Source organism: Chaetura pelagica, unplaced genomic scaffold (assembly GCF_000747805.2).
Source record: "Chaetura pelagica isolate M959 unplaced genomic scaffold, ChaPel_1.0 scaffold141, whole genome shotgun sequence".
NCBI lineage: Eukaryota > Metazoa > Chordata > Aves > Apodiformes > Apodidae > Chaetura > Chaetura pelagica.
The window spans coordinates 702,336-721,510 of record NW_009952059.1 but is presented as its reverse complement, the minus strand read 5'-3'; the positions used below and the strand labels follow the sequence as shown (position 1 = coordinate 721,510).

The window sequence follows — 19,175 nt, the reverse complement described above, 5'->3', positions numbered from 1 at the left end:
AGGGGGCCAGCAAGGTGCCTGCAGGCTGGAGCCTGTGCTCTGTGAGGAGAAGCAGAAGGTCTGGGACGTAGCCCAGAGAAGACACAGCTTTGGTTGAACTTGTGTGCCAGTACCTATAAGAATGTTGTCAGGAACACAGAACCAGGCTTTTCACAGTGGGGCAGGGTAGCAGAATCAGTCAGTTGGCACAAGATTGGCAAAACTGGATATATGGAAAACTTTTTTTCATGAGGCAGTCAAGCAGTGGAGCAGGCTGTGTGGTTTCTCACAATCCTGGGAGATTTTCAGTACCCATCTGCAAAAACCCCCAAGTAAACTGGTCTGACCCCATAGCTGATCATGCTTGGAGCAGGAAGTTGGACTGCAGACCTCCTGAGGCCCCTTCAAACTTGGGTTGTGCTTCAATCCTAATATACATGAGTTTTGAGAGATCTAGCCTGTTGGTATTCCACGGGGAGAGTGGGTAAGAACTGGATTTTGTACTTTCACGTTTAGGGCAGTCATATGATGAGGGAAATCTTTCTTTATTTGATGCACTAAAATTTTTTTAATAGGTTGTTTCTTGAGTTACGTATTTTGGATACATATTTACATTTCTTTATGTTTAAGAAGTGCCATAAACTTTTTCATTTTTAACCTACATCTTCTTTTCAACCACATTCTGATTTAATGTGCTTCAGCTGCCAGATGCATATATAAAGGGTGGCAATTTCAGTGTCTGCCCTTGTTCTGGACAATGAGTGGCTGTGATTTGCTGTCTGGACATGGGCCCCCTTGGACTGTATCTCACTTCTTTTGGGTACATTTTATCTAAAAGTGAATTCCAGATGTTAAAGGATGTATTCAAGGTCCTGCAGGCTGCTGCTGGCAGAACAGAGAAACAAGAGTGGCTCTCAGGGTGGCTGGCCGGCCGTACTGACAAGCTTTTCTGTCAGATCATTTGACTGGAGGGAAACAGATGCATTCTACTCCCTTGTAGTTATCATAATGTTTTTCTTCTGAGTCAGGTTAGTACACCCCTAATGTGAAGAGGTGGCAAATAAATCAGTGCTGAGTTTTTTTTCTTTTTAAAGAAAGATCCACAATCTTAATGTTCAAGTTCAGGAATACACTTTACAGAAGGGCACTCAAGGATATGCCTTAACAATCTGAGTGTGACTGATGCTTTTTCCTTGCAGTATGTGCATATTGGAAGAGGCAGGTTCAGAGCTTCCAAAGCAGCGACAGAAGTAGTCTTAAATGTTCCTGAAACTAGGGTGAGTCCCCTGGAAAATGGCTTGCAAGTAGCTTCTGAAGACTCTGGACTCTCAACATGCACAGTAGGTACCTTGTAAAGGGAAGATCTTTGTAACTGCTCATGTGTGTTCATTTCCTAAATTCCATTCTTTCAATGCTTGTTAACAATTGTTTCTAAAACTTCCACTAGAAAATGGAACTCTTCAGGCTTTTGTAAATGAATTGTGATTAGATTTTTTTTGGTGAAGATCAACTTTTTTTTTTCCTCAAAAACCTGCTTTGTTTAATGAAGAGTCATTTAAAAATAGGTCTGGAAAATCTATGTGTAGTTCATACCTCAAACCAGCAAAGCTGCATTGTTAGCTATTAAAATTATTGCATTTTTATTTTTGCCCTAATGAGGTTGGACTCTGGATTGATGCTGGAAGCAGGTATGAAAATGAGAAGAACAATGGAACTGCTCACTTCCTTGAGCATATGGCTTTCAAGGTGAGTATGAGTCTTGATGTAGAAGTCTGCAATGGACTTCTAAGTTATTTATCTTTACAGATCAATTATAAGAACATTGTCAGAATTGTATAAGTAAATTTTACAAATTGAAGAGAGAAGGAGAAAAAAGTGGATAACTTAGGCTTTGGTTTCCATTAGAAAGTGAAGCTAAAGTCCTAGTTCTGTGTAGTTGACACAACTAGAGATTAGTAACACATCTAATTTAACTCGCTTATAACTTAGTGTAGTAGTCTTGGAAAACATGTAGTCTACTTCTTGACAGCTGTTTATTTTCCTTTGGGACCATAGTAGGATTTGCATCTTGACTTTCAAGCTTGGAGAGATTAGCATGCCAGTTTTCTTTCTCTAAGACCTTTTCTTTCTCTTCACCTTGACTTTTCCAGTCAAGAAGTATTAATGATGAGTAGGTGAATGAAAGGGTCAAGTTTAATTTTCTCTTTGTTTTATTCCAGGGAACAAAAAAGAGATCTCAGTTAGACCTTGAGCTAGAGATTGAGAACATGGGAGCTCATCTGAATGCATACACATCCAGGGAACAAACCGTGTATTATGCAAAGGCTTTTTCAAAAGATTTGCCAAGAGGTAACTGCTGTTATTCATCAGAAAAGCAGCAAAGAACGAAGTGCTTATCCAGCTCCCAATGAGGTGACACAGAATAAAGCTTTTGCAGCATAACAGTCCCTTCCTTCCTGGGTGAAAAGTCCTTTCTTGACCTTCACAGGAATGTGAGAATTCAGGTTTGGAAAGGAGAACTAGCAGGGAAGTTGATACCTGACACATTTTGTCTTTAAAGTCTCAAAGTAAAATACCTTTTGGACTTCTCCCTTCCTGCAAAGCAACTCTTTTGTCCCCTTGTTAATCTTGTTAGCAAATCTTGAGCCACTTGGTCTTTGGGGTGGGTTTTACTTTTGGAACCAGAATTTACTGGTAGTCTGAAAACATACTTTCCATTCTTGTTTCTATTTTCAATTAGCTGTGGAAATTCTTGCTGACATAATTCAGAACAGTACTCTGGGAGAAGCAGAGATTGAGCGTGAGCGAGGAGTTATACTTCGAGAGATGCAAGAGGTTGAAACCAATTTACAAGAAGTTGTCTTTGATTACCTTCATGCTACAGCTTATCAGAAAACAGCCCTAGGACGGACAATTTTAGGACCCACTGAAAACATCAAGTATGTCCAAATTTGTGGCTGTCTTTAACTGCGTGGTAACATATATTGAAAAGATTAATCTGAAAAATGTAGGGAACAGTGTCCGTTTTCATTTTTACTTGGAAGGTAGCTGAAATTGCACTCTATAACTGCAAGAACTCCTTAATTAATTCCTCTGTTGCCTTAAATCCCCTGTTATAGGCATCAAAGGGTATGTGAACTTCAGATGTCTACTTCATCTCTTCAATGCTGTATTTTTCTCCTGTTTATTAAAAATGCATTTGACACAAAATTGGAAATGTTCCTTTTCCCATCAGTAGTGTTGGGCATTATTGTAAATACAGCTGTGTTTGCACTCTCTTTCAGCATTTGTTTACACCAGTGCAGAGCAGGGGACTGCTAAATGTGCTGTTCTCAAATGGGCATGAGATCATTAGTGGATCCCGTCTCCCCTCGGCTGAGTTGTAATTCTTACTCCTTCTCAGGAAGCTAGAAGAGCTTTGAAAGGCAAAATATATCAAGTTCCTATTCATTTTTAGGAAGCCACCCTTATTTTAGCTTTCTGCTTCTGCACAGCTTTGTGAATTGGCAGCACTTAAAATTATTTTGGTATAATACTGTTCTATAAATTTAGCTCTTTTTCCTCTAATAAACTTAGACTGACTCAATAGTGGTGTTTCCTTGACTGTTTCTAGATCCATAAACCGTAATGACTTGGTCGAGTACATAACAACACATTACAAAGGACCCAGAATGGTTCTGGCTGCTGCTGGAGGTTAGTATGGAATATTCACCCTAGATCATGTGGAACTGTGCTTAGAACAATGGTCTTTAAGTTTCTGTGATTTACATGATGAATTGTCCATTGTTCAGTAGGTCCTGAAAGTTCATTGTTAGCCCTGCAAGGGTTACCCTTTGAACTTTTGTTCCTTTCTCCCCTCAGCGATATTCCAGAAACATTCTTAAACCAGTAACTAGAAGTGAATTGGAGGCCAAGGTCATTCTTCCACGTGGGCAGGAAAAGAGGGGCCTAGAAGGGGTTCAGTGTGAAAAGGGGAATAGCAATGAAAGCACAAAAAGAGGAATAGGATTGAGCATTGAAACTGAGAGCAAACAGCTTGATTTGGTGTGATATTAATAGAAGGCTATTGAAGAGAATTAAGGAGGGTCATAATGATGATCTTACTCTGTGCAATAAGGAGGTGTGAGGAATCTGAAAGTGTGCCATAAAATGGGGTAACAATAAATTACAGCTTGGTTGAGCCTAAACTGCACATCAATTTAAATGAACTGTTTACAGAATGACACTACAAAGTATGTGAAATCTCTTTGTTCAGGGGTCTGTCATGATGAGCTACTTGACCTAGCAAAGTGCCACTTTGGGAACTTGCCATCTGCTCCTGAAGGAGGACTGCCACCCCTGCCACCTTGCAGCTTCACAGGTAGTGAGGTAAGCTGTTAGGTGGCTTTTTGAGCTGACCCTTATATTCCCTGTAAGCACAACGGACCTGTAGTACCCTCTCTGTGTGGCATTAGGCTTGCTGTTGGCCAAGTGCTCCAGAGTTGCCACAAGGAAGACTAGTGAAGGCCAACATCAGATAAAACTTCACATGCTTTCATTTTTGGTGCTCTGTGTGCATTCTTTATAATCCAGATGTAATAGAAATGTCTGTCTCCTGATGTTTTGACTTTCTGAATACATTAGTGTGTACAGGTTGTGCTGCAGCTACTCTCATGTTCCCACAGATCCGTATAAGAGATGACAAGATGCCTCTGGCACACCTGGCAATAGCTGTTGAAGCAGCTGGCTGGTCACACCCAGATACAATCCCACTTATGGTAGCAAATACTCTGATAGGTAACTGGGATCGTTCCTTTGGAGGAGGCGTGGTGAGTGAACCTGCACCTTCCTGCTCTTAATGAGGCTGGTGAGATCTCTCCAACTTGGCTACTGCCAGTACAGACCCATTCAGACCTGTCTGATGGTGCTACTGCTGCTTTGTGGCTGTTTTTGAAGGTTCTTTTTTGGAGTAGGAGAGGGGGATACAGTTGTGAGTCAGAGAGAATTTGTTGCCTGGGATCTAGGAATATCTTAGGAAGTGGTTCTGAACCATCTAAGTAGATTTGACTTGAAGTCTGCCAGCCCTCATAGAAAGCAGGGTGTTTCATACCTGTATGTCGTCAGAACCTGTGGGTGTTGGTAACTGTCCTTTCCTTGAACCATCACACCTGATGATTTTGGCTTAAATTGGGGCTGTTACTTGGAAATGTGGAATTACATGCAAGGAAAGGGAGTGTTGAGATAAGAGCTGAAGCTTGTAGCTTCTACTGGAGTCTGTGATACTGCTGCATGTTCTGTCGTCATTGAAATGAAAACAGGAGATTATGGAGATGACTGGTAGGCTTTCAAAACACTTAATAAAATATATTTTTTTCCATGTCAGCAGAATTTGTCCAGTAAACTTGCTCAGATTGCCTGCCATGGTAACCTGTGTCACAGCTTCCAGTCCTTCAACACCTGCTACACTGATACGGGGCTGTGGGGACTCTATATGGTCTGTGAGCCATCTACTATACAGGACATGGTGCACTTTGTTCAGAGAGAATGGTAAGCTAACAGCTGCTTCTCTAAAAATACTGTTTTCAGAGGAGGAATACAGCTATACATAAAAAAGCAGTCATTTAAAGGGAATATTTTTGTTTCTCTGCTTAGTCTTGCCTGGAAGAAACAAATGCATTAAACGGTAAGTGCAGTCAGTTTCTGGCAGCCTTACTTGGAGTGAATAGCTGAAGGTTTATGTTTGCTTTTCTTTTTCTGCCCTGGAAGAATAAATAGTAACGGTAGTTAATACAGTAGGATTCCTTGTACAGGAAAATATGGCAGTGATGGTTTTTTTTACTTGCAAGTGACAGGAAAATGCATCAAACCTTTTCAAATACTCCTAAGTCAGCAGTATGCAGTGCTCCTGAGCTGCACATTTGGCAACTGAAGAAGTATTAATGAATGAGAGTAATGAACATGCAGTTCCCTACAAACACCATTAGTCGTTACCCACTCTGCAGTTGCCATCCCACGTGACCTACCAGGTGGTGGTGTTAACAGAGCTCTAGTGAGTACGTGGGAAAGTCAAATGATGTAAGGCAGATGAGCTGCTACATGGAATTTTAGGTTGGAAGGAACCTTAAAGATCATCTAGTTCGAACTGCCCTGCATGGGCAGGGACACCTCCGACTAGACCAGGTTGCTCAGAGCCCCATCCAGCCTGGCCCAACTTCCAGGGATGAGGCATCCACAACTTCCCTGGGCAACCAGTTCCAGTGTCTCGCCACCTTCACAGTAAAAAAATTCCTCCTAAGGTCTAACCTACATCTCCCCGCTTCCCATTTTAAGCCATTACCCCTTGTCCTCCAGCTACAAGCCCTTGTAAAAAATCCCTCCCCAGCTTTCCTATTAATATTCTAGGTATTACCTATTCTAGGTAATATTAATTCATCTGAGGCTTAAATATAAATTTAAAAGCTGTGCACAGATGCAGTTGTAATGCTTGAACTGCAGATGACGTTAGAGGCAGATACATGTTATGTAAGAATACTGATTTAAAGTGGGTTAAGTTGAAACAAAAGGTGAAAGAAAACTTGAAAATGAGTTTAATTACATAGATCATTACCCCATTATTCTATGAGGTCTCTGTAAACACCTTGTGGAGAAAATGGCATGATTTTAGCTGTCTGTTTGCTTGAGCTTAGCACCAGGGAAGGCAGGAACCATTCCTGTGACAAGATGTGGTTAAGATCTCCAATGCATCCCCCTGTCCTAGTGAAATGGTGGTGTATAATTATCTTGCCAAGAGCCAGGAAGTAATGGACTGCTTTCTGGGCTAATTACTGCTAATTGTTTTGTCTTCTGCTATCTTAGTAACAGCTATGCTTGAGATAGCAAGTATGGACTACATTTGGCTTAGAAATTTCATGTAATAAAATGAAATACAGCTCTAAAGGGAAAAACTTGCTCTTGGGTGTATTGGGGTGCATCCAAAAACCTCTACTCTTATGCTGCTGCTTTGCATCCTATTGCTTGTTTCCATACCAAATTCTCTTGAACTGCTCTGTCTATGGGAAACACATGCCTGGTATATGCACCTCATTATCATAGGCATTCTTGTATTCTACAGGTTACCATTACTTAATGCCTTTGGATTTTAACTGTTTTTCAGGATAAGACTTTGCACAAACGTTACAGAAAATGAAGTAGCTAGAGCGAAAAATCTACTGAAGACAAATATGCTGCTACAACTGGATGGTGAGACTTATGAGTGCTTTTTATTCTTAGTGGAGTTGCATCCTGATTATTGATGCATATTGATCCCATTTTAGGGTCCACACCAATCTGTGAAGACATTGGAAGACAAATGCTGTGTTACAAGCGCCGAATCCCAATTCCAGAACTTGAAGCAAGAATTGAAGTAAGTGTCAGTCATGGTACAATTTTTAAGTTAGGGCCTTAAGAAATGTCATTGCTACAGGAAGTAACAATACAGAAGTTGCTAGACTATTTTCAATGGAGAAAATTTCCAGCTGTTTTGTTGTCTGTTCCTTGCATTACACAAAATTAAGATCACCAGCTCTTAATACTGTTTTAGGATTGGTAATGAAGATGTCTCTTTACCCCTTTCAGGCTATTGATGCCCAGAATATTAGAGAAGTTTGCACAAAGTACATCTATGATAAGCATCCTGCAGTTGCTGCTGTTGGTATGTTGGATAAGTTTCCCACCCTCCCATAACCCCTCCACACCAACCAGTATCAGTTTAGCATGTGTCATGGCCAACTTTCTTTAACTTCCAGGTCCAATTGAACAACTTCCAGAATATAACAAAATCTGCAGTGGCATGTACTGGCTTCGTGAGTAGTGAATAACAAGAACTTTCAGTATGTTTGAGCTTTAAAAAAAACAACCAAAAAAACCCAACTATACCCTGTTTTAAGTTTTTGAGTGGGAGAAATACATTTGAGAAGATTAAAACTCAAGAACCAGCCAGTCCTGTGTATTTGTATAATTAAGGAAGGAATGAAAACTTGTACAGTATTTGCATTTTTATTATAAAACAAAAGATTGTCAGTAAGAGTCATTTCTTGACTTTAGTAGCATTCATCACTTGTTCTTGAGCAGCTTTCTTTGCCTTGACCATTTCAACGAGTTCCTGGAGAGTTGGAAAGAAAAAGGTACTTATCTAAATGTGGAACTTGTTAACAGTGCTGTGCTTTTGAACACCACATCTATTCAGCCTGAAACACTCTAGCTCTCAACATAATGATGAATGTAGACAGCTTAATACCTTAAAACAATTTCTTTTAGAAACAAGCAAATTAATGGAAAGGTCAATGCTCATTTACTTGCTCTTCAGCAGAAACTTTGCCTACACAAGGCTAGGGATAGGACTTGACCGTCTACAAGAACTTGCTCCCAAATTATAAGACAGACTCAGTCAGACAGACCTCCCTTCCCCGCTTCCAAAGCCACTGCTTTCACTGAGGAAAACTGTCCTGGGGTTGAGTTACCAAAAAAAAAAAGTTTAGCCATAAGGCTCCACCTTGTGATAGTTTGCTGTTGTCAGGAACTGTCTCTGGTAGTATGGAAAGCAACAGTAAAAGCAAATGATTCAGACAGACCTGGGATAATTAGTCCTCAAAGGAGGTGAGGCACCCTACCTTGTATCGTTTCATGCAGTCTTTTTTTGACCGGCCTGGAACAGCTGCTGCTATTTTCTCCCATCTTTCTGGAGTATTTACTGGATAAGTCTTTAGTGCTTGTTCTAAAAGCTTTTGTTCTTCTGTAGTCCAAGGGGATGAATCTAAAGGTGATCCTGTTTTCAAGTGCAAAAATGACAGCAAGAAAAAAAAAATAAGGTGCCTATGAGGTAAGCCTAAGAAAATATTGTCAAATCAATTACAGTTGATTTAAAATCCTTGCAGTTTTGTGATGCAACTAATCTGCAGTCTGACCTAAGGACTACCCCTACCAAAAACCTGAAAGAAATATAAACAAACCCTGAAACTGCCTGGACAAATTGTCCTTGGGATCTTTTAAATAAGTCCAAGGAAGTTAGAAGGCACCATCTTTTGTTGTCAGCCGAGTGTTGGATCACTGTACTGCCCTGTGAAGACACATCTTCAGGGCAGCAATGTAACTTTTCCTTTTGTGTTTCAATAAGGCAGCACTTGGCCTTATGCGAGTCTCTGGAAAATTTGATGGGAGGTGTTTGGGATTTAACAGGAGACCAAAGCTCAGCTGTAGGATGATTCTGTACCTCAGGTGCATCCCCTTAGGCCTACCTTTACCTGACAATGTAGCACCCTCTGAGGAACAGGAAATCTCAGCATCAGACTTTAACTGTGGCCTCACATGGAAGCATTTCAGGCTGTTACTAGTTAGTTAACTGTGGTTTGTACTGTGGGTACCAGAAATCCTCTGGTAACGGAACCCTGATCACTTTTATATTTGCTACATAAGTTTTTAAGTGAGTAAGTTTATAAGTTTTATTGCTTAGTAAGAAGCACAGGGGAGATGATTCTGCAAGAAGGGTTCCCTTTTCACCTTTACCTTCAAATCGTTCCGAGGGGGAAGCACTGTCCATCTGAGGCACCACACCATGTTCTTTTTTAAACTTGTCAAATGCTTTCTTGTTTATATCATCTTTTTGGTGAGGGTCTACAAGCAACAGACATTGAATAATTATTGCAACAAAATTAAAGCCAGATGTAATAATACCATTGTGTAGCAGATAAACCAATAATCACATAATCGCAAAAGACCTAATTCCTACTTCCTTTAAAATGATGATCAAGGGGTTGGTAGACAGAAAAAGAAATAAAACTTTTGGGGTCCAAAATGTGAGGTTCTCCAACTCCTATCCTGCTTTATACTGCCAAGATGAATACTTTCCTGTATAAGCTTAAAGCCTGAACTTGCAACTTCAGTGAAATCAAGGATTATTCTCTCAAGCAAAGGCTGTGGCACAAGCCTCACACATTACCCAGAGTAAAAGCATGACAGAGGGGCAGGAACACTGGGGAAGTGTGGATCCTCCTGCAGGGATGGGGTTTGGAATGGAGAAACTTAAAACTTATTTTATTCTTTAGTGGAATATTTTGATTTTCTTGAGAACTCACTCCAGAGCTCTCTAGGCTTTATTGACCACAAGAGGAAATAAGCCACGTTAATTTAGATGTCTTACTCTGGTACCAACTCCCATTCATCTTTTTAAAGTATCAATGCTTCATCAGTTCCAGTTATTCTAGGTGCCTTCCTCTGTACTGAGCTCCCTGGCAGGCCCTTTTGTCTCTGAGCTCAGAGAAGCTGAGGTACCCCCCCGTGGCCTGCACATCTTGCATCGAGTTAGAGAATTCCTGAGTTGCTCAGGAGATGGTGACTTGCACAACAGCCATTAGGTTGGAAATACTGCATCATGTACGTGCTCCTCTCAATCTTCAATTATTTTGGGGGATATACAGAGGATTTTCTCAGGAACACACTGCCACTCAGAAAACCAAGCTGTAGAGAAGCATGCAGACCATCTTATGGCAAAAGTAAGGAAATATAGATACCAAGCTTTTGGAGGCTCTTTGCTTTATTGATGACATCTTTTGCTGTTCGTTTTATTCCAGTAGTAGAGTGCAAGTTCATGTAATTGGCAATAACTTCCCACCTAAAGCAAGAGCAGAAAGGGTGAACCAGCATATTACATATGAGGTTTATCTTCATACCAGCTACGGTCAAGCACCTGTACACATTTGTATCAACTCCTAAGGAAGTTTAATCATACTTAAATACATATAAACCCTCATGGTAACTATTCTGGAAGGTTTTCAGTCACTAAATGCAGATGCTTCCCTTAAGAATTCAATCAGCTTAGTTGAACTTTTTGGCTCCCAATAAGGAAGGGGTAGAATATAGGTAAGTGCAAACCTCTAATCCTCAGAAGTCTGCTCAGCTGTTGGCTTCCTGGAACTCCCTCAACACCTCTGGGATGAAATACTGCAGGCTGTGCTGACACAGCTAAGAAGTTACTAACCCTGTTTCCACTGCCCCCCAGAAGAATACCTATGTATCTAGTAAAGGGGCTTCACCAGGAGAGAGTTGGAATGGGCCGAGTCCCAAAATTACTCCTAGTGCATTATTAGAAAATGGAAGGGAATATTTGCACCTGGTCAGACAGGAGGATCGTATCTAGGCCTTTGTTGTCAATGAGTACTCTTGACTGAGCTGCAGTGCAGAAACAGGTACTGGTATCATCTCCATACAGAGGATGACAGCTTGTTTTTTTTTTTAAATTAAGCATCCAAATCTTGTAATGGAGACTTCAAATCTGTGAATCCTAAGTGGAAGAAGGCATTTCACTCCTGGGAAAGAACTCAATTTAAGGCATGTGCCTGTTCATGATGCTCATATGTAAGCTGATGGCCACTACTGCTGCTTTCAGTGAATCCCAGCCTTTCCCTTTTCCCGTGGCTGTCCTCTCCCCTGAAGAGAGCTGGAGCACTTTGCTTTTATCTCGGGATGTTTTCTTTCTACCGTGTAGAGGAGAAACCAGCCTCACATTCATTGTGGACCTCCTGGAAGCAGCTTACATACTTGCATTCCTACCCATAATGTTATCAAGGTCACTTTGTTTTTGCCTGCTGCTTTAAGGACTAGAGCCTGTACTTTAGTAAGCTCTGTGCAGATGTTCATCTCTGCAAAATCCTGCTGGTGGACTGGGGCCCAAGTCTGGGGGGAAACAAGATACAAGGCCAGAGGTAAGTCCAGTGACATGTAGAGCATGGTATTAAGAGAAGACAAACCCTAGGCTGCACAACAGTCAAGGAAAATTAAGAAGTTCAGGGAGTTCTTATATTGGCATCATACTTAGGGAGATCTGAAAAGAACTTGTACTGAGATAGATTATTATTTAATTAAAAATTGTTAGTAGGGCTTTTAACACCAAACCTGTAAGTACCTCGAGTTAGTCCCTGCTGGGAAGAGGTTCACAGCTTTTATTAACAACTGTAAATCATCTTCTGGCCAATTTTTGCTTCCCCCTCCACCACCAGTGCTTGACTTCTCTGAACTCTTTGTTGCTTGGCGCATACGAGCTTCTGCCTCTTCTTTCTCTCGCCTTATTTGTTCATTTATTTCTTCTATCTGAAGGATTGTAAACAGGCTTTATTTATTTATTTTTACATTTTATGGTGACACAAACTCCTCTCTCTGGAATGGCCTTGAAGTTTGCTTAGTTTATGTTCTGTACATAACACATAAGGAAACTGAGGAGCTTATCTGCTCCAGTATTACTTCCCTCCATCCCATGCATAAATTTGGCCATCCCAGATTAGGAGCTGCAGCAAAAATCCATTAAGTTTTCTAGCAAATTAAATGAACACTCCTAAGCTTAAAGCAAAACTTCTGAATATAGTGGCAATGTCCAGGCTAACATGTGACTTACAGGGGCAGATCCACAAAAGTATGAGGAACCTGAAGTGACTGGTCAGGGCAGTTAAATATCCATGTTGAATACACTGATTTCCCAGTCTTCAAGTCAACTGCTACCTAAGCCTTGTTATGCCAGAAATTCTCAGTTACTAAGTTAGCATTACCTGGAATAACCCCCATTTTAGTCAGTAGGTGCTTATTCAGGGTTAGATGGCCATGTGTAGTTTGTTAGCAAGCAGTTCAGCAGAACTGGTTATTCACTGCACAGCTTTGTGAACTGTAACCACATCTTGAGACTGTGGTGTGACTTATCTTCAATGTATCTCCTTCTGAGTATGCCCAGTCTAGTCCTGGCAATATTAAAAAACTGTGTACTTAATCCTGTTGGCAGGATGCCCCAAATAGGTTTCTCTCTATCTGTCTCATAGTAACTTCCCTTTTGCCAGAAGATTTTATCTGATACATAATTTTTATGCATGCAAAAGTGAAACACTTAAGAGAGAGACAGAAAGGTGACTGTCCTGTGTTGGGAGGACTTTCCTGGAGACAGGGAGACTGCATTCAGTCTCCTGTAGGACAAGAGGGATTTGAGTCTTAAGTTATCTGCTGAGTAAACCTGACCCTGGGACAGGGTTGGATCATCTTCCCCAGCAAGGAAGAAAGTTCACAGCTGTGAATCCAAAGTGCATGAGAAAGCACCTTATTCCCTCTTAAGCTCAGCTTTATTAGTCCCAGTGGCTTTTCCCTGCTGGCAAATTTAGGCAGATCCTTGCTGAGTTTTACAAATCTCAATCACAAGTGTCTTGCTTTTCCCCATACTTAGGTATCCAACCCACCCAGTGCCTACTACCTGCAGCACTTGGGTCCTCTTGTGTATCTAGTCCCAGATCACATATACCAAACTTGCATTTTTCTTGTGTTACAAAATAGGCTAAAACTGCCCTACTTCCCCTCCAGGTAATTGCAGCGCATTGCTTGGCATAATTAAATTCCTCTACTTTCCCTGTATACTGTACAAATGGTAGGTTTTGAGTCCTTTACTAATTAAAAAGGCATGTTTCTCTCAGCTGGCCCTGGTTATTTCACCAGCCTTGAACTGCACAATGTCAAATGGAGCAGAGATCAAGTCTGCTTGGGGACTCTTAAAAATCAGTCCTTTGTGTTTAACAGGCAGGATCCCAGTGCTGCTAGTTGTGTCTTACTTTGACTGACTCGTGTCGATTTCACAAATCAAATTATTCTGTTACTTTGATTTGACACTCGGCATAATTACCTGTTTTACTACAGCCGCCTTTCCTCCTTCCCTTGTTGTGGATGTAAGTGCTTCGTTCAAGCATTGCAGACTAAAAATAAATTATTAAGTTACAACAGATAGCTAGGAGAAAGATTGGTATCAAAACAAACATATGTCAGCAGCAGGAAAACTTACCTTGCTAGCTCAAGACGATCACAAAGCTTTTCCACCTCCTCCATCATTTTAACACAATCTGCCTCATTATCAGAAAAGTAATTCCAGTTCTGGAAGCAGAAATACATGTTCTACAAAGTTCTTGAACTTTATTGTCCTGTTCCTTCAGACAAAGGCTTAACACACAGCATTCTTCAGCCACTGCTGTGCTTGGACCTATTTGGTCAGCCTTACTCATAACTCAAAACTATCATAAGTATGTGGTATAGTATTTTGCTTTTTAGTAAATCCACTTTCCATACCATCTCCAGCCATAAGAACAAGCAAGCATGTGACATCTAAACAAACATAATAATTTCACTGATGTAACCTGTATTTCACTATAATAATATTTAAGTACCTTGCATGTCGTTCTCAGTTTTTGCCTTTCTTTCTTGATTGCTTTTTTCTGTATCTCTTTTTCCTTTTTTGCTACTAATGCTTGTTGCCTAACTTCTTCTTCCTCCTTTTCTTTTGCTAACCGTGCTGCTTCCAATTCTGCTTGTCTTTGCTGCAATCAAAAGCAAAAAACAATCACAAAACCTCAAAGTCACACTGTTATAGGGTTATTCAGTATTAAAATGTGTCGTTTCAGGTTTTGTTTGGGTTTTTTTGGTTTTTTTGTCATTGTTGTTGGTTTTGTTTTAATAAACCATTACTTCAGTGTTTTGGTTTCCAAGGATTTTGAAGGAGGTGATTAAACTTGGGCCAGTTGCATTAATTCAGATACTCACTATGAGACCCCTAGTTTATAAATCTTGACTTCCTTTAAAATGAAGATACAAAACTGTAGGAAAATTCCTATGGCTGCCCCAGGAGTACAAGCCTGGAAAAACACAGTGCTCCAACATTTCTCCTTTTAACATAAAGTCTCTCAGTGCTTCAGTGCTGTCTTTTAAATTGCTTTTTAGCACCTTACAGTTCTCTCTGATTTCTGGTACTGCTTTCAGAGCCATCTTTTCCAAATTGTTAACATTAATCAAATACATTATGTATGATGAGTCAAGCCATAAACTCTACTGACTTCATTGGACTAGACAGACTTCTCTTAACTAGGGGAACTTAAGCGTTTCATACCAGTCAACTATGCACAGACCATAAGCAGGAAGCAAGCAGCTGTACCCATGTCATGAAAAAGGAAAGCAGCCACAGAACTCAATGGCTGCCTCTACACCAGAGGAAGTGTATGCAACAATAAAACTCTTGTCTTAGAAGGTCTTTTTTGTATCAGATCTGTGCTTCTTTAACATCTTTATCAATGACCTTGTGAGGAGACAGAATGTACCCTCAGTAAGTTTGCAGATGACACCAAGTTGGGTGGGAATGTTGATCTGCTTGAGGTCTCCTCTCACAAGTAAATAGTGATAGGGAATGGCCTAAAGCTACACCAGGGAAGGTCTAGGCTGGACATTAGGCTGCACTGCCTGTTGCACAGGGATCAAAGACAATGTATCTTTCAACCCCAGTATAATTCTAGGATGTCACAAAGTCATTGTTAGAAGCTGAAGCAGTGTATCAGGTATGACTGAACTATTTTCAGACCAAATAAAGTGGTTAACTTACTTTTTCTTTTGCCTCCTGTTCTTTTCGTTTTGCTTCTACCTTTGCTTTCTTTTCTGCTTCCTTCTTTGCCTTTTCCTCCTCCTTAAATTTCTTTATCCTAGGATCACAGCTGTATGCGTTATCTGGCAGAAAAAAGGATTCATCATATACAAAAGAAAAAACAGGAGGTTTCCACTGTTAGTTAACATATCTGTCTTTAAAAAACCTGCAGTTTAGATGCTCACCAACAAGTGTCCTAATTCTGTTCATTTCTTCTTTTTTTCTTAATGCTCTGGCAGCTCTGTTCTGCTTTTCAATCCACCTCCTTTCATCTCGACTGAAAAGGCAAAGTGTAGTTGGTTCAGTGTTAATGCCCTACAGTGTCACTCTGTTGGAAATTCAACAACAACCTTTAAGAAGTTTCCCCACACAGATGCTCTTCTCTGAATACTTAATTAATGGACTTAAAAAATGAAATTCCAGGCCCCAAGCTCACGTAAAAAATGCTAAGCATTTACACAATTACATAAGCCTTCAAAACACTTGACAGAACAAGCTGCTTATCTGTCATTGCAGGGAATGAGATCATGGACTTTATTTTCAAAATAGAATCCACTTGTTGGCCTAACATTAAACCCAAACAACTACTGAAATGCTGGCAAACAGCTTAATTAAAGGACAGCAATATAATCAATGGCAATTATCTCCACTTTACAGAATATAGGTCATGTCAAGTAAAAGCACAGAAAGAACACTTTCTGTGAAGTACTGTGACACTGGGAAAACCATGCCAGATTCATTCCAGTAAAATACAGCCCAGGTTAAATAGATAACTAATCTGAAAATCATGGAATCTTAGACTCATAGAATGGTTTGGGTTGGAAGGGACCTTAAAGATCCATCTAGTTCCAGCCCTCTGCATGGGCAGGGGCATCTCCCACCAGATCAGGTTGCTCAGAGCCCCATCCAACCTGCCCTTGAACACTTCCAGGGATGGAGCTTCTACAACTTCCCTGGGCAGCCTGTTCCAGTGTCTCCCCACCCTTACACTAAAGAATTTCCTCCTGATCTTTAACCGCAATCTCTCCTCTTCCAGTTTAAAGCCATTACACCTTGTCCTGTCACTACAAGCTCTTGGACAAAGTCCCTCCCCAGCTTTCCTGTAGCCCCTTCAGGTACTGGCAGGCCTCTATAAGGTCCTCCCAAGAGCCTTCTCTTCTTCAGCCTGAACAACCCCAACTCCCTCAGCCTGTCTTCATAAAAATATGTCAGAGCTGTCAAGAGGAAAAATTTTAATGGGGGTCTATCTCCTCATTTACACAACCAAATACAGAACAGTATACCTCAGAATAAAGAATACAATCCCCCTAACAGAGTAGGGGACTACTGTGAAGAGACTGAAGGTTTAAAACAGGAGCAGCATCACCTTTGCCATGGAGGCATAACAAGAATATGACCATCTGAACAGAAGAAGCTGAAACATAGTTCTCTCTCTTAAGTACAGCACACTATGTACCATCTGTCTCAGTGTTTTTAAAAAAGGATAATAATGACAGGAATAAGCACAAAAATAGCTACACAATTAATTCAAGAGCCTTCCTCCAATAAGGAGACTAGAGATTAATCTGTATATTTTATTAAAAAATACAGGGGGTATGGAATTGATTACAGTGCCTTCAGGGAACCTTCACAGCAGGGAGAACACTGGGCCCAGAGAGGATCAAAAAATGGAATACCAGGAAAAGGGATAAGAGGAATGAATGCCTGGCTAGAGCCTAAACAAGGCAGTTTTTAGCCACAAAGCAAGCTCACCACTCAATCTATCAACAAAATTGATTTCTATTCAAACCTGGATAAAGAGGTTAATTGACTGCAAGTTATGGTTATACAAGGGTGACTAAGTGAAAGGCTGTGTCCTGTTAAATACATTTTGACTACATGACTCTGTGCCTTAACTTGAACATTGTGTGTTCATAACTGATAAAAATAGAATGTATTTTCCAATGGCAATGTGGTCTGAGTAATTCAGCAACTATCACTACATCAACAAATACACTAGTTTTATTGATGTCAAGCCATCAGAACTAATCTCTCTCAATTCTAGACAGTACCACTCGTCTCAGCACAGTTTAATAAAGTTGGTGAAAGAAAAGAGAGAAAAGAGAGAACCTGCTTACTCATCTACTCTGTTCTGGCTCCAGGTTCAACCTGGGTTAGGGACTTGCTGGAACTGCAAGTCTGAACTCAGATGAACACGCATTTCAAAGCGCCTCAGAAACACCTCTGTGATGTAAGCAAGAAGTCAGTTCAGTTCCAGTCTGTGACTGACTACTGAGCTGGGAGAGTGGGATTCAGTCTTAGTTCAGCTGCCTTTCTTCCTATGACGTACAGTCAAATAGAAAGCTGGAAAACTTTGCTGTATCAATCTCAGTCTCCTGTCAAATTTCTTATTACTTACATACCATTCTGCTTTTTCTTTTTCTTCTTCATCTAAATAGGAAAACTCTCTCCAGGAATCAAAATTATACCTAAAGTAAATTATTAAAAAAAAAAAAAAAGAAGAAAGAAAACAGCACAACTATCATAAATAATCTACCTTTTTTTACAATTAGGTTTTTGTAGGCAATAATACTGTCATTTACAGTTTATAATACATAATTTGCTATTATACTGCACCTACAATGATTCCACTTTAAGTCAAATGCAAGATGCTGTTGACAATAGTGATTTACACCTCTGTACTGCAGACACCCCTGTATTTCAGGATAGGATCAGTGTCACCAACTCTACCAATGTCTACAGTGCAGTTGTCTAAGATCCCATAATAGACAGTGGAGGTATAATGCAGTCTGTAGAGTACAGAGAGAAATTAATTTCATCTTTATGTAAGCATCTGTATTTGGCTGATGAGTCAAGCCATAAACTCTACTGACTTTATTGGACTAGACAGACCTCCCTTAACCAGGGGAGCTTAAATACTTGGTAGACACCTCCACTGAACCCACAAGTTAGGTGAGATGAACCCCACTTCTAGGCTGTGGGTCAACTCAGTTGACAGCTGTTGTGGTCAGAGAACTGTCAGAAGCTCCTGCTGTAACTGTGAATTTACAGTGTGGGTGTCCTAGCTAGGAGAAAACCAGCCCAGTTTCAGGAAGGCACCAAACAGCTGAGGGGTGATTTAGTGACGTCACTGGGTCAGGAAAGGCCCCAGGCAACAACCCACGTACAAAAGGGTGTGGAAGCCCTTTCTGCCACACATCTTGAGTGCTATGAATAGAAGCTGAGGGATCAGCTAACTTACCAAAATGAATAGAAAGCATCTACCTCTTCAAATGATGAGTTCATGTCCCCAAGTTTAGGAACATTTTTCTTATTTGACCACCTGAAAAATAAATTGATATATTAAAGAAACAATATATATAATCTTACTTCATAGCATTGCAAGTGCTAAATATGGAATCAAAATACCAACTCAAGAGGCTCCCTCCCACCAACACAGAAAGGAACCAGGAAAGAGGAAGAAAACAGGAGTCCCTTCTGAACATCCTCCAGATTGGGCCTTTTTTGGAGCACTTCCCCAAAAAAGCAAGCTCCTGCCCAAGGCTGGTGTGCCTACACGGGGACCTGATGTAGCACAAGGTGTCTTTGTAGATAAACAATTCTCCACACACATTCTTCTGAGAAAGAAACTTACACAAAGTGGACAGAAGTTGCTCTGTGAATAACTCAGCTCTGTGGCAGGCTCCAGGAAGTTTCCCACATATTCTAATGGAGCACAAGGGAATAATGCACGTTCTGCCTCTGTTCCATTTTTCCCTAC

The 19,175-nt window shown here is 40.6% G+C and overlaps 2 protein-coding genes across 2 annotated transcripts in view; one reads left to right on the top strand and one right to left on the bottom strand.

Annotated features, from left to right (window-relative positions):
- Positions 1-764: 764 nt before the first annotated feature.
- PMPCB (peptidase (mitochondrial processing) beta) lies at positions 765-7,931 on the top strand. Its single transcript, XM_010004188.1, has 13 exons — positions 765-912; positions 1,105-1,319; positions 1,639-1,725; positions 2,199-2,328; positions 2,720-2,918; positions 3,593-3,672; positions 4,235-4,347; positions 4,644-4,787; positions 5,345-5,505; positions 7,112-7,197; positions 7,272-7,360; positions 7,573-7,648; positions 7,743-7,931. The coding sequence occupies exons 1-13, from the start codon at positions 765-767 to the stop codon at positions 7,805-7,807; spliced, it is 1,593 nt and encodes a 530-aa protein (XP_010002490.1). The 3' UTR covers positions 7,808-7,931.
- A 16-nt stretch (positions 7,932-7,947) lies between these two features.
- Positions 7,948-19,175, bottom strand: part of DNAJC2 (DnaJ (Hsp40) homolog, subfamily C, member 2) — a 16,128-nt gene continuing 4,900 nt past the window's right edge. The window contains exons 6-17 of the mRNA XM_010004178.1: positions 18,657-18,737; positions 17,818-17,883; positions 15,601-15,692; positions 15,377-15,498; positions 14,175-14,324; positions 13,796-13,884; positions 13,640-13,709; positions 11,894-12,078; positions 10,503-10,603; positions 9,499-9,606; positions 8,607-8,761; positions 7,948-8,098 (exon numbers count right to left, since the gene is read on the bottom strand). Of these exons, the coding sequence (XP_010002480.1) occupies positions 8,024-8,098; positions 8,607-8,761; positions 9,499-9,606; positions 10,503-10,603; positions 11,894-12,078; positions 13,640-13,709; positions 13,796-13,884; positions 14,175-14,324; positions 15,377-15,498; positions 15,601-15,692; positions 17,818-17,883; positions 18,657-18,737 (1,294 nt within the window). The 3' untranslated portion in view covers positions 7,948-8,023. The remainder of the gene's footprint in view (positions 8,099-8,606; positions 8,762-9,498; positions 9,607-10,502; positions 10,604-11,893; positions 12,079-13,639; positions 13,710-13,795; positions 13,885-14,174; positions 14,325-15,376; positions 15,499-15,600; positions 15,693-17,817; positions 17,884-18,656; positions 18,738-19,175) is intronic.